This window comes from Neoarius graeffei, chromosome 14 (genome assembly GCF_027579695.1).
Source record: "Neoarius graeffei isolate fNeoGra1 chromosome 14, fNeoGra1.pri, whole genome shotgun sequence".
Classification (NCBI taxonomy): Eukaryota; Metazoa; Chordata; class Actinopteri; order Siluriformes; family Ariidae; genus Neoarius; species Neoarius graeffei.
This window is the reverse complement of record NC_083582.1, coordinates 10,610,407-10,625,421: the sequence shown is the minus strand read 5'-3', so window position 1 is coordinate 10,625,421 and position 15,015 is coordinate 10,610,407. Positions and strand designations below refer to the sequence as shown.

Genomic DNA, 15,015 nt, shown 5'->3' with positions numbered 1-15,015 from the left:
GCTCAGTCATTTTTCCTGTGTATGCACTACAGCGCACGCATATCAACCGATCTGCTCATAATAAATAGAAATATTTACGCTTACTTGAGTTGATCTTCGACTGGATCGAGTTGAAGTAAAAAAATAAAAATAAAAAAGGCACTGAACATAATTAGTGTCGCAGTTCTCAAGATTAAATTGAATCGCTGTCCTGAATCATGAATTGAATTGCTGTCCTGAATCATCCAAAGTACATCAAATCCTCGTGCCATCTCGCAACAAGTTTGACCTCCGAATAGGTAGCCTAAACTATGGCTGATATATTTTATCCTGTTTACAGTGGGCGTTCCCACTGTGAAAGAGAAACCAATCGAAACTGAAAGAGTGAAAGCGATTATCATGCCGTTACCATGTGAATAGTCTTTTATGACTGCGTAAGTGTGCGCTCAGCGCTCCAACTCCAGTGTGACTGAGTAAGGTGACACGTTTTACCGGTATGTTTCATCTAATTTAGGTCATTTAAAAACTATAATATTATTTGACAGTGGGCACATAGGAAAGTGTAAAGTTTCTGTCAATAAGTTTATCATGCTTGTACGATAAAAACTCACAAAGTTATTTATCTAAATGCATGACCTACTCATTCTAAACCTGCGGAGCTTCGCCGGCGAAGCTCTCAACCCCAGAGGGATAAAGGTTCTGACTGTAAAGTTGAATTCTGGGCAAAATGTTCTATTTCTATAGCTGTTTGAGTTTTGAGATGTTGCACTGCTGCACACACACCGTGCATCCTATGTGTAAATGTTTTGCCGAGATAAGAAGCGTCTCACATTTTACGATTCCGGAGATTGTCAGAGCGAGTAAGCAACAATATCACGTGACCACCGTGGGGTGTGTTTGAGCTACTTTTAACCAAAACAAGTCAGCATGGGCGAACATGGCGGACTCGTCTCTCCTGCCAGCTAAAATCCAGAGGAAAAGAAAAGGAAAGCCTGTCTAATGAGTGCAACTGCAAGATAGAGCAAGGTTAGATGATGTCATTTTTCTGCACAGATAACTAAATCATTCTAGCTAGCGATTAGCTATCTTAGCCTTAGAACGCATGGGCTCAACTCCACGGTAGCGAGTATGGAGTTACACACCTAATGTTTTGATCTTACACAGAAAGAAACAAGAACACAAAAGCAGTAACAGAGGAAATATATATTTGTCTTTTTTTTTTTAACGGAGCTGTTCACGAACGTCAACCACAAATTACATCCCTACGACTCAAAACTCTCCAAAGTCGATACAGAGTCACAATGTTTTCTTGGTGGGGTCACCATCTTGGTGTGACGCAGTTCCATAGATATGTTAATTAGTTAAAGCTCCTCCCTCACATTCGGCTGTTTCCTGTTTCCGTAGGGCCGTACTGTTTACCTGAAGAGAGAGGAAAACGGTCCCAAAATGGAGAAAAGCAAGCGTCAGGACAGCAAAATGATCACATGATATTGTTCTTCAAGACGTAGGAAAATGCCGTGCACAATCAAACGATTTGAAAATTTCAGATGACTTTGTAGTCAGTACCTTTAAGTAAAGAATAACACAAGACGTGATTGTTTTCCTACAAAAGCATTTGTTCCTATTATTCAACATTGGTGTAATCTATCTAGCATGACATTTTTTTACTTATTAAAGAATTCATATTGTTTATCTGTTTAGTGTTTTTGGACGTCGATGAAACAAGTTAGTTCCAGTTCTAGATAAGCACTACTTTTCTGTTCTCTCGCTTTCTCTTTTTTTAAAATCACTGTAGTTTATTTCTGTTCTTCTTCCAGTTCTGTTGTTTACACCACACGCCTGCTCCACAGTTTCTGCCATGGTTTTCTTGGCAGACTTTCTCCCATCGCGCTATCGGCTCTTAGCCATCTTTGTTTTCATGTGCTGGTGAAGTGTGTGTGATAAGCTTATCTTTGCCGTTTGGTGTTGTCTCCACTAAAGCAGCAGATGTCAGCGGAAAACTGTGGTGCGTTCTGAGAAAACACACGATGATAAGCGCGGAGTCGAAGCCGATCAACTCTCTTTGTCCATATCGGTCAATCTGATGTTGTGTTTTTCCCCAGTATACACTTAGTGCACAAGTTTCTTCCAAACGGATAAAATTTCATGACTGCACCTCATCTAGAAACAGAGATTTATTTGTTCTGACGATAGAAAAAGAGCTGATTTTCAGAATTTGAAGAATTGTAAGACTTTAAAATGTGTAGTCAAAGTGGTTTATAATTAAAGTGGATGATAAAGGAGACAAATATTACGTCAGATAATTGAAGTGGGCGGCACGGTGGTGTAGTGGTTAGCGCTGTCGCCTCACAGCAAGAGGGTCCGGGTTCGAGCCCCGTGGCCGGCGAGGGCCTTTCTGTGCGGAGTTTGCATGTTTTCCCCGTGTCCGCGTGGGTTTCCTCCGGGTGCTCCGGTTTCCCCCACAGTCCAAAGACATGCAGGTTAGGTTAACTGGTGACTCTAAATTGACCGTAGGTGTGAATGTGAGTGTGAATGGTTGTCTGTGTCTATGTGTCAGCCCTGTGATGACCTGGCGACTTGTCCAGGGTGTACCCCGCCTTTCGCCCGTAGTCAGCTGGGATAGGCTCCAGCTCGCCTGCGACCCTGTAGAACAGGATAAAGCGGCTAGAGATGATGAGATGAGATAATTGAAGTGGGCGGAGCTTCACTTTTTCAGATAATAAATACAGTGTTAGTGGTCACAAGTGGACAAAAATAAAAACACTGAAATAAAGTAAATAAATATATATATATATATATATATATATATATATATATATATATATATATATATATATATATATATATATATATATTTGGAGATTTGTTATTTTATGAATTTAGTTTGCCATTTTTACACTTTAAATCTAGTGTCTTGTCTTAATTACTGCATTAAAACACCCCGTTTTCTGGTATTTCTCATCACCGACATCACATCTTTAAAACCAAAATTTCCAGCCAGCATCAATTTCACACTTTTGTCTGAGGATGAGGGAACAATGTGGCTATCGATCACATTTGGTAGGCTGCTATTAGGACCTTTAAAAGGAGGCACAGAACTCAAAACCAAATAGGTGTTTAATGGCATATAAAGGCCCTGTCTAGACACATGATTAGGCTTTAATAGGAAAGTGAATAGTTCTAGTCCTTGGTCAATGTGGTCAAGGACCTTGCAGCTACAGTGTCTTGCAAAAGTATTCATCCCCCTTAATGTTTCTCCTGTTTTGTCGCATTACAAGCTGGAATTAAAATAGATTTTTGGAGGGTTAGCACCATCTGATTTACACAACATGCCTACAACTTTAAAGGTGCGCTTTTTTAATTGTGATACAAATACAAACCAAGATAAAAAACAAAACAAAACATAAATCTGGAGTGTGCATAGGTATCCCCTCCCCCCAAAAAAAGTAAATACTTCGTAGAGCCACCTTTTGCTGCAATTACAGCTGCAAGTCTCTTGGGGTATGTCTCTATTAGCTTAGCACATCTAGCCACTGGGATTTTTGCCCATTCCTCAAGGCAAAACTGCTCCAACTCCTTCAAATTAGACGGGTTGCGTTGGTGGACAGCAATCTTCAAGTTATGCCACAGATTCTCAATTGGATTGAGGTCTGGGCTTTGATTAGGCCATTCCAAGACATTTAAATATTTCCCTATAAATCACTCCAGTGTAGCTTTAGCAGCATGTTTAGGGTCATTGTCCTGCTGGAACATGAACCTTCATCCCAGTCTCAAATCTCTGGCCGACTCAAACAGGTTTTCCTCCAGAATTGCCCTGTATTTAGTGCCATCCATCTTTCCTTCAGTCCTGACCAGCTTTCCTGTCCCTGCAGATGAAAAACATCCCCACAGCATGATGCTGCCACCACCATGCTTCACTGTAGGAATGGTGTTCTCAGGGTGTTGGGTTGGCACCACTTATGGCATTTCCCATGATGGCCAAAAAGATAAATTTTAGTCTCATTTGATCAGATAATCTTCTTCCATGTGTTTGGGGAGTCTGCCACATGCTGTTGGGCAAACTCCAAACGTGTTTTCTTATTTTTTTCTTTAAGCAATGGCTTTTTTCTGCCCATTCTTCCATAAAGCCCCGCTCTGTGGAATGTACGGCTTAAAGTGGTCCTATGGACAGATACTCCCATCTCCAAACTCCAAACGTGTTTTCTTATTTTTTTCTTTAAGCAATGGCTTTTTTCTGCCCACTCTTCCATAAAGCCCCGCTCTGTGGAATGTACGGCTTAAAGTGGTGCTATGGACAGATACTCCCATCTCCGCTGTGGATCTCTGCAGCTCTTTCAGTGTTATCTTTGGTGTCTTTGCTGCATCTCTGATTAATGCCCTCCTTGCCCGGTCTGTGAGTTTTGGTCTGCAGCCTTCTCTTGTCAGGTTTGTAGTGGTGCCATATTCTTTCCATTTTGCTATAATGGATTTAATGATGCTCTGTGGGATATTCAAAGTTTGGGATATTTTTTAATAACCCAACCCTGATCTATACTTCTCCACAACTTTGTCTCTGACCTGTTTGGAGGCTCCTTGGTTTTCATGTTGCTTGCTTAGTAGTGTTGCAGAGTCAGGGTCCTTCCAGAACAGGGTGATTTATACAGACATCATGTGACAGATCATGTGACGCTTTGATTGCACACAGGTGGATCTTAATCAACTAATTATGTGAGTTATGAAGTGAATTGGTTGGAGCAGCTCTTATTTAGGGGTTTCATATGAAAGGGGGTGAATACCTATCTATACACACTCCAGATTTCTGTTTTTATTCATCTTAATTATTGTTTGTGTCACAATCAAAAGAAAACAATTTGCACCTTTAAAGAGGTCGGCGTGTTGTGTAAATCAAATGGTGCTAACCCTCCAAAAATCCATTTTAATTTGGGAGTCAATAAATAAAGGCCGGTGAAGGAACATCTGTTTATAGCTGCTATAATATCAACAACAACAGGAAGTGACTTGTTTCACCGACATTAAATGCTGCTCTAATCAGATTAAAAAAAAGTGTGATGTGTCTTTCTTTGCTTCATCAGACCACTCTGTCGTTGATTATTTTCCGAAAAGATCAGCACAACAAATGGTTATTCCTTCCGTATGCAGTAACTTTCTGAACAGACTCCGTTAAACATGACGTAAACATCTGGTACATTAGGATTAGGGTTAGGGCTTTCCTCTGGAGAGGCAGAAACCTGCTAGCATACACTAGTATATACATTTTTTTTGTGGATGTTCTGTTCCCTTTGCTTCACTGCTCTTTACTGTGTTGAAGAACAAATATCATTTGTTTGGGGTTTAACAAAGAATGGCACTACTTCGATCATTAGAGCTAAAAAACATCTCTGGTGGGATTAAGGACACTGTCGTTGGCTCTAGTGGATCAGCCAATGTGTGTGTGTGGAGGCTCTGTATTATTTGCCCAGTAGATGACTTATATAAGTTGAAGAAATTCATTGCTAAAGTTTGCAAACAAGATGGTGGGTCTCAACAGGGACCATTTATTTAAAAAGCTCTCCTTTAGTGTGTGTGTGTGTGTGTGTGTGTGTAAAAAGTCAATTTTAAAATGCACCCTGCATTTGCTTGTTTGTTTCTCTTGTACTTCTGTGTGTATCGTGGAGATTGATCGAGAGCAGTGTATGCAGGAACCAGCCAAGTCCTCGCTAATTACCGCATCATTAGCTGCATTTACTTCAAATCTCATGGCGATTCTTGTTGAAATTGGATTTACAGAGTCTTGTTTTCCTCCTCTGCATCCCTCCACCACAAAAGTGAAGTCGAAATCCACAAAGTGGAAAGTTTCGTATCCCTCAGTGTGTGAACACGGAATGATTTACCTCATAACCTTTCGGGCTAATTATTTAATTTAGCGCCTTTTGCCCGAAAGACATTTCTAGAACTGCAGTTAGACGTAATTATCCGATCATAGAATGTGGCCTTCTGAATGTGGGAGAGTGAGTGCAGGAGAAAAGATGAGGAAAATCAGAACTCCAGGTTTATATACACAGTGCTGAGCGTAAATGAGTGCACCCCCTTTGAAAAGTAACATTTTAAACAATATCTCGATGAACACAAACAGTTTCCAAAATGTTGACAAGACAAAGTTTAATATAACATCTGTTTAACTTATAACGTGAAAGTAAGGTTAATAATATAACTTAGATTACACATTTTTTCAGTTTTACTCAAATTAGGGTGGTGCAAAAATGAGTACACCCCACAACAAAAACTTCTCCATCTAGTACTTTGTATGGCCTCCATGATTTTTAATGACAGCACCAAGTCTTCTAGGCATGGAATGAACAAGTTGGCGACATTTTGCAACATCAATCTTTTTCCATTCTTCAACAACGACCTCTTTTAGTGACTGGATGGAGAGTGATGCTCAACTCGTCTCTTCAGAATTCCCCATAGGTGTTCGATTGGGTTCAGATCAGGAGACGTACTTGGCCACTGAATCACTTTCACCCTGTTCTTCTTCAGAAATCCAACAGTGGCCTTAGATGTGTGTTTAGTCATGTTGGAAAAGTGCACAACGACCAAGGGCACGGAGTGATGGTAGCATTTTCTCTTTCAGTATAGAGCAATACATCTGTGAATTCATGATGCCATCAATGAAATGCAGCTCCCCGACACCAGCAGCACTCACGCAGCCCCACATAAGGACACTGCCACCACCATGTTTCACTGTAGGCACCAGGCAGTTTTCTTTGTATTCCTCACCTTTGCGATGCCATACAGTTTTGAAGCCATCAGTTCCAAAAACATTTCTCTTGGTCTCATCACTCCAGAGTATAGAGTCCCAGTAGTCTTCATCTTTGTCAGCATGGGCCCTGGCAAACTCTAGGCGGGCTTTTTTGTGCCTGGGCTTTAGGAGAGGCTTCTTTCGTGGACGGCATCCATGCGTGCCATTCCTCTGCAGCGTACGCCGTATTGTGTCACGGGAAATAGTCACCCCAGTTTGGCTTTCTGCTTCTTTAGATAACTGCAGTGAACTTGCATGCCGATTTTCTTCAACCCTTCTCATCAGAAGACGCTCCTGTCGAGGTGTTAACTTCCGTGGACGACCTGGACATCTCTGTGAGATGGTTGCAGTTCCGTCTTTCTTAAATTCTTGTACCACTTTTGCAACAATATTCTGACTGATAAGGAAAGCTTTGCTGATCTTCTTGTAGCCTTCACCTTTGTGGTGTAAAGAAATTATTTTCTTTGGGGAATTCTGAAGAGACGAGTTGAGCATCACTCTCCATCCAGCATCCAGTCACTAAAAGAGGTCGTTGTTGAAGAATGGGAAAAGATTGATGTTGCAAAATGTCGCCAACTTGTTCATTCCATGCCTAGAAGACTTGGTGCTGTCATTAAAAATCATGGAGGCCATACAAAGTACTAGATGGAGTAGTTTTTGTTGTGGGGTGTACTCATTTTTGCACCACGCTAATTTGAGTAAAACTGAAAAATGTGTAATCTAAGTTTATATTATTAACCTTACTTTCACGTTATAAGTTAAACAGATGTTATATTAAACTTTGTCTTGTCAACATTTTTGGAAACTGTTTGTGTTCATTGAGATATTGTTTAAAATGTTACTTTTCAAAGGGGGTGTACTCATTTACTGTACGCTCAGCACTGTGTGTGTGTATGTATATATATATATATATATAAAGATTTTCTGTGAACTATGGTGAATGCTTTCATGAGCCCTCACAGTTCAGTGAAGTATTAAGTAGGATCCCAAATCTTGTCTGTATTTCAAAGGAAAGGTTAATTGAAGCACTGACTCGGATCACCGGCTCATGCACTATGGAATATATCGGTGGCTGGAGAGGAGCTTTCAATGAGCTTTCCATTTTTTGCAGCTTAAGTTGAAGTGGCTTCACGAGATGATGCGATTGTTGTTTATATAAACCTGGGGAATGGGGGATGTACAATAAAAATGCTGAAAGAATGATAACATTATATCCTAGGGGCACTGTAGGCAACAGTCCATTGCAGGGAATCATGTGCACACACATGCGCACACACACATGCATTCCACTGGTGGGTAAAGCACACATTTATTTATTTGCTATCTCACCAGAAGTCAAATCTCCAGTGTGTGGCCCAGTGCCATGGTTTGATTCCTGGAAACCTAAGGCTAAAAAGTAGTAACTAATATCATGTAATGATATATCAATAGGGGACGGCACGGTGGTGTAGTGGTTAGCGCTGTCTCCTCACAGCAAGAAGGTCCGGGTTCAAGCCCCATGGCCGGCGAGGGCCTTTCTGTGCGGAGTTTGCACGTTCTCCCCGTGTCCGCGTGGGTTTCCTCCGGGTGCTCCGGTTTCCCCCACAGTCCAAAGACATGCAGGTTAGGTTAACTGGTGACTCTAAATTGACCGGAATGTGAGTGTGAATGGTTGTCTGTGTCTATGTGTCAGCCCTGTGATGACCTGGCAACTTGTCCAGGGTGTACCCCACCTTTCGCCCGTAGTCAGCTGGGATAGGCTCCAGCTTGCCTGCGACCCTGTTGGACAGGATAAAGCGGCTACAGATAATAAGATGAAATGAGATATATCAATAGGCTACAAGAAATAAACCAGTTAAGGATTATCCTCTTCTAACAAAGTTTCGAATCCATCCATCCATCCATCCATCCATCCATCCATTTTTTCCACTTATCTGAAGAAACCGACCCGAAAGTTTCTAAGGTAACACAAAAATTCAGCACTCATTCATGATCATTCAAGTCTGGCTAGTGATGTTATTTTCTTTGGATATGATTAACTGTGTCCAGTAAACATGAGGGTTATAGGACGGCTTTGTACTCGAGTTCATCAGTGTTTCCTGAGTTTAATGAACAAACAAGTAAATGTAACCAAGTCAAAGGGCACTTGGTAGAGTTCATACCTCCACCAAGCCACATACAGTATTCTCAACATCAAACTCAAATCATTTGAACCTCGGATAATACTAAAGCTATCCACCAAATTTCATCCAATTCCGCTCACTATTTTTTGAGTTATGTTGGGAAAAGACAAAAACTCCTGGATCCACATACATATTTGGATCCTGGATCTAAATACATATCCGGATTTGCATCAAAATCCAAACAATTGTTCCTCGGCCCATGGCTCACCTTTCCACCAAATTTCATCAAAATCCATTTGCTATTTTTTGACTTACATTGGGAAAAGACAAACAAACAAATGGAGGTGAAAACATACAACCTTCTCTCACAAAGTTGGTGGAGGTAACAATCCAGAAATTGAACATATGATGGAGACTAAACCAGAACAAGAAGTGAAAATCAAAACTCATGGCTCCTCAGCCAAGTATGCAGATCAGGACAAACCCATTTAGTTTTCCTGAACTGTTATGATGTGCTGTTTGTTTGGACAGCCTTACTCATGAACTGCGTGAGGATTTGGCCTTCGTTCCACCACACAAATAAGTCATGAGGTCACTTTGAAAGCACTTTTGATTATTTCTGCATCCTCTGAAGAATCCATGTGAGGGATTTTAGGACATTCTGACCATTTGGAGTTTTGTTCCTGGAGCATAAGAGCATGAGAGTTTTATCAGTTTAGACACTCAAGAATTAAATAGTGTGACGAGTCAATTAGCAGCGTCTTCACCATGCTCTGATAGCCTGTGTGTTCGTGTTGAAAGTAGGACTGATTTCTCTCTCTTTCTCTGTACAGCGTGTGAGCTGATGACACAGGGTATCCTGGCACTGGTGACCTCAACTGGATGCGCCTCGGCGAGCGCCCTGCAGTCCCTCACCGACGCCATGCACATCCCGCATCTGTACATACAGCGAAGCGATGATGGCTCCCCTCGCACTGCCTGCCCGCTGAAGCCCAGCACTGACGGGGGACGCTACACACTGGCCGCCCGGCCTCCTGTACGCCTCAGTGATGTCATGCTCGCACTCATCGATGAGCTCCGCTGGCGCAAGTTCCTCGTCTTCTATGACAGTGACTACGGTAAGAGCTTTGTGTCTTTTTGCTGGTTGAACTGAGAGAAGATTCAAAGCCCAACCCCTCATTCTGCTTTCTCAGCTCTTAACAGAATAACTTCAATAGATTCTCGGCTTCTGTTTGGCTAAAAGGTGTTGATTAATTTCAACAGCTGCTGCAGAAAATTAATCAACATCTCCCACCCAATCAGAATCGATCCCTTGATAAATCAAAGGAGATGTGTTACAGTACAGTGCAGTTCCAGTAGCTGCCCACAGCTTCAGCGTGGAGACTGGCCAGCCTGCGCAGCTCAGACTGTATAATAGCAATTACATTATTCATTAGCACATTACTCGTCTCTGGCTATTCATGGAAATTCAGACTTTGGATTGGGATCTCCTGGAATATCTGAACTCATCATCAAGCTTTTGATTTGTCTGTTCAGAGCAGCATTCGGGTAATGGTATCTTCTCTTTCATCGAGTGGATGTTGAGTCACTTCACAGCTTTTCTCAATAACATTTCAAAGCTGGAGCTTTTAAGTGTTTTCTCTGCTAATGATTTCTGATCGGTGGCACAGTGGTGTAGTGGTTAGCACTGACGCTTCACAGCAAGAAGGTTCTGTATTCGAGCCCAGTGGCCAACAGGGGCCTTTCTGTGTGGAGTTTGCATGTTCTCCCTGTGTCTGCATGGGTTTCCTCTGGGTGCTCCGGTTTCTCCCACAGTCCAAAGACATGCAGCTTAGGCTAACTGGTGGCTCTAAATTGACCGTAGGTGTGAATGTGAGTGTGAATGGTTGTTTGTTTCTATGTGTCAACCCTGTGATTATTTGGTGACTTGTCCAGGGTGTACCCTGCCTTTCGCCCATAGTCAACTGGGATAGGCTCCAGCTTGCCCTCGACCCTGCACAGGATAAGCAGTTACGGATAATGGATGGATGGATGGATGGATGGATGGATGGATGGATGGATGGATGGATGGATGGGTGGGTTCTCCTGAGGAGCTCAAAGTCTGCTGGCACTCTGTGACCTTCAGTCACAGCATGTATCCCTGCTCCTAATTCAAGTACTTCCTGACAACCCTGACACATCATGAGATCAGCAGAGATTCTGCACATTGAGCCGAGCTGCACTGAATTCTGGCGGAAGTTAGACATAGGTGGAAGATGTTGACACTGTTGTTCCTGAAGAGTGCTGTTTATTCTTTGCTGAAGCAGCTACGCTAAGAGCATGGAGACTGTTTGGACAGAAGACTAATGGAGAGTGTTCAGGTCATGTTAGATATTGTTTTATCCATCTGGACAAGCTACCTTGAGAAATACCGTAAGAGAGTGAGGAACGGCTTTTATCAGCCTGACTGTCTGAACATTTCCGCCTGTACTGGAAATGAAAACATGAAGTTGAAGTGAAGGTCAGAGACAGGCTCGAAGGTCATTAGATAGAGTGTGAAATATTCCTGTGAAGTGGCTGTTAGTATTTTCAGAAATCCAGAACCCTGGCAGATTGTCCACTTCATCCAGCTGTGTGGCGCATCCACTGCCTGCAGTCTTGTGTAACGTGCTTCTACATCGAGAGACCTGATGAGCTAAAGGGAAGGAATACAGCAATGCAAATTGGGTTTGTGCTTTTATATCACGGCACTGTTTAATTCTCAAATCAGAAGGTGTTGATTAATTCTCTATAGCAGCAGCTCTCTCAATAGTGCAGGTTTATATCAATGCGCCTGTTTTAATATGTTATGGTTTCTATAGGAACAGCTCATTCACAGGGACGTGTACGGTACAGCGGACGCTCCACTGATAATCACTGATATTCTGTGAGGAGATGCTTGCTTATTTAACATGTATGGAAGGAGTCTCCAGTGTTTTTTTTTTTTTTTAATTTCACTACTCAATTATAAAAGATATTTAACAGTTATTCCACAAACTCGAGTCGTACATGAGCTGATAGCTGACGAGGCGCATAGCACCAAGTCGGCTAGAAGCCACGTACGACAAGATTGAGTGGAACAACTGTTTTATTCTATCCACATTCACTGGATTTTGAGAAACAGAGCATTTTTATTTTTATTTTTTGCAAATTCGATGCATAAAAACTTTAAACAAAACGACGACAAAATCATTTCCCTTTAGACTGTAAACAAACCGGCGAAATGACAGGAGTAATTTGTGAAAAAATGTGATAATAATAATTATTGAAAAATAAAAAAGATACATTCTTACCATCAAATACTTTTATTCCATATTTTGTTGTTTTTTTGTGTTTTGGGGGGGGGGGGTTCTTCTTCTTCTTTAGGGTTTTTTTGGTGTTGGCAAACCATCTTAAAGGTGTATTACGGTACCACCACCGACTGGGCTGGAGTGTGGAACAGGAGATATTATGGGGGAGGAAAAAAATATATATACTTTCAGCTATTTCTGTTTCTTTTAACCCTCATCCTACCATGCTATTTTACACCTTAATCTTACCATGTAGGGTCCGTTTGGACCCCAATACTTTTCTTTAAAATTAAAGCTTATAAAGACAAAATCACCAGATAAGTTTTGTTCAGAACATCTTGTATTAATAACAGCAATACACTAAAGGGCCCAAGGCATAAAGAACACACTTAACCTTCATCCTACCAGCCAATTTTACATACACAAACTATACCAGGCGGGGTCCGTATGGACCCCAGGAGGGAATACCTTGAAATCAATGCAGTAAGAAACCAATTCAATGCAGCAAACAGACATAACTTTATTGAAGAACAAAATCCACTATGGCTGAATATCAATGATGTATTATAAATGCAATAACATTGCAATAATATCGCAATAACTAGCATACATGTAGCAAATTATAGCGCCACAAAAGAAATTGGGATTATATACATGATTTTTGCAGCTCATGCAGCTGTAAAACATTCTGGATTACAACTTAGGTCTTTTCTTACAGAATTTAAAACAAAAAAGTAATTGTAAAATAATGTAGGGCTTTTGTTTTGCAGCCTGTGCTTATTGCAGCAGTGGGGTCCACACGGACCCCAAGAAGGAATGCCTTGGTAGTTTCATTATGGAACATAAAAGAAATAAAAGAAGTTAACTTTCAGTGTGCTATTCAATTATAAAATGAAAGACAGATAAACTTTACTCTGGGGTCCGGTTGGACCCCAGTAACAAATTAATTATACCTTCACAATGCAAAAAGCTGATCTTCCGGTGCTTTAGTGTTTTAATTAAGACATAAATTCTGACAAATTCATAAAACGGTGAGGCAGTATGTCACATATTTTTAAAATGGCAAACAAACATATAGGTGCGGGGTCCAGATGGACCCCACTTGGTAGGATGAAGGTTAAATACTTGATAACAATTTCGGGGGTTTTGTTTTCAAGTAGAGTTTTTATTTTGTCCTTGGTTGGTTCAGCAATATGCACCGCCATTTTCTTTTTCTCTACTCATGGTATATGAGCTGATAGCCTCGTTGCAGAGTAGCCAATCAGAGCACATGACTGCTCATATCCAGTGAATGTGGATATTGATATCACTGTGGTACTGTATAAGAGGAATAAAGCAGGACAAATAATCCATAATGGAGAGTTTTATTCCTTAATTATTGCATGAATGAAAAGAGGGTTTTCAAAGAACTTTATGTAAACGAAAGCTTATAGAACATTACCATAAAAAAAACCCTGAATGGGTTTAGCTGTCTTTATTTCTGCGATTTGTTCTCTTCATTAATTGTATATCAAATGATTTCAGTTTAATTAAGCAGATTGTTCAGTTCACAGTCTCCTGTGATTATTGCATTTGAATTGACTTCAAGGTGATTAGCATTTATGTATAACTGTAATTGGATTGCTTCAATTCAACACTGAGTTGTGGTTCAGCTCAGGGAAGAGCTAAATATGCATTGCAATTACTCATGCTTTTAAGTCTTGGCATATTGATTTCTTAAATGCCAATTAGTCTGGGAAATCCAAAGTGTCAGGATGGTTTTAGTGTGACTAAGAAGGCAATTACTCTATTTATACTGACAGTTTACTCATTTCTTGGACTGCTTTAGATTTTTTCCCCTCCACGTTTCCTCCAGATGGTTGGAACGCTATATTAATTCCCTTAAAGACTGACGGTTATGAAAGAAAAAATATTTTTAAGATCCTCTACCTAACCTCAGTTACAGAGGAATCACTGCTCCTGGATGAGGACCAACACTGACACCTGGGTTTTGGTGTGAGGCTGAAAGGAAACACATTTACAGGTCTGCACACACATCTCAGTTTATTTCGCACCTTTGAACAGGTTAAAGCTAGGTAGAACCATCACTCTGTGAGCAAAAACACAGTGGTACTGTTCTGCTCGTTCTCTTCTGTCTCTTAGCTAATGGATCACTCGATGATGTGAGGCTCAGCAGTGTGTGAGGTTTATACTGCAGTGCAGAATGACTCAGACCAGATCTCAGCTGCTAAATAAAAATTGTTGGGTTACATTAGGTGTGAACTGAACCCACAGGTTCTGTTGGATACAGGTTGCTTATTAAAGAACTGAGCTCAATTTGCTGCATAGGGTTTTGCCTGATGTGGTCTGAGGCACTGGGTTCTTCATTTTCTGGACTCAAACATTTGGTCTTGTTTGACTAAAGTATTTGGTTCTGGTCAGTGTGGACTGAGCACATGGGTCCTGTTGGATGTGGAATTGATTTATTGGGTTATGATCAGTGTTGGCGGCACGGTGGTGTAGTGGTTAGCGCTGTCGCCTCACAGCAAGAAGGTCCGGGTTCGAGCCCCGTGGCCGGCGAGGGCCTTTCTGTGCGGAGTTTGCATGTTCTCCCCGTGTCCGCGTGGGTTTCCTCCGGGTGCTCCGGTTTCCCCCACAGTCCAAAGACATGCAGGTTAGGTTAACTGGTGACTCTAAATTGACCGTAGGTGTGAATGTGAGTGTGAATGGTTGTCTGTGTCTATGTGTCAGCCCTGTGATGACCTGGTGACTTGTCCAGGGTGTACCCCGCCTTTCGCCCATAGTTAGCTGGGATAGGCTCCAGCTTGCCTGCGACCCTGTAGAACAGGATAAAGCGGCTAGAGATAAT

At 41.4% G+C, this 15,015-nt stretch overlaps 1 protein-coding gene across 1 annotated transcript in view; it reads left to right on the top strand.

Moving 5' to 3' along the window:
* grid1b (glutamate receptor, ionotropic, delta 1b) overlaps positions 1–15,015 on the top strand; it is a 746,554-nt gene that overhangs the window by 305,496 nt on the left and 426,043 nt on the right. The window contains exon 3 of the mRNA XM_060938730.1: positions 9,693–9,977. Coding sequence (XP_060794713.1) covers positions 9,693–9,977 — 285 coding nt within the window. The remainder of the gene's footprint in view (positions 1–9,692; positions 9,978–15,015) is intronic.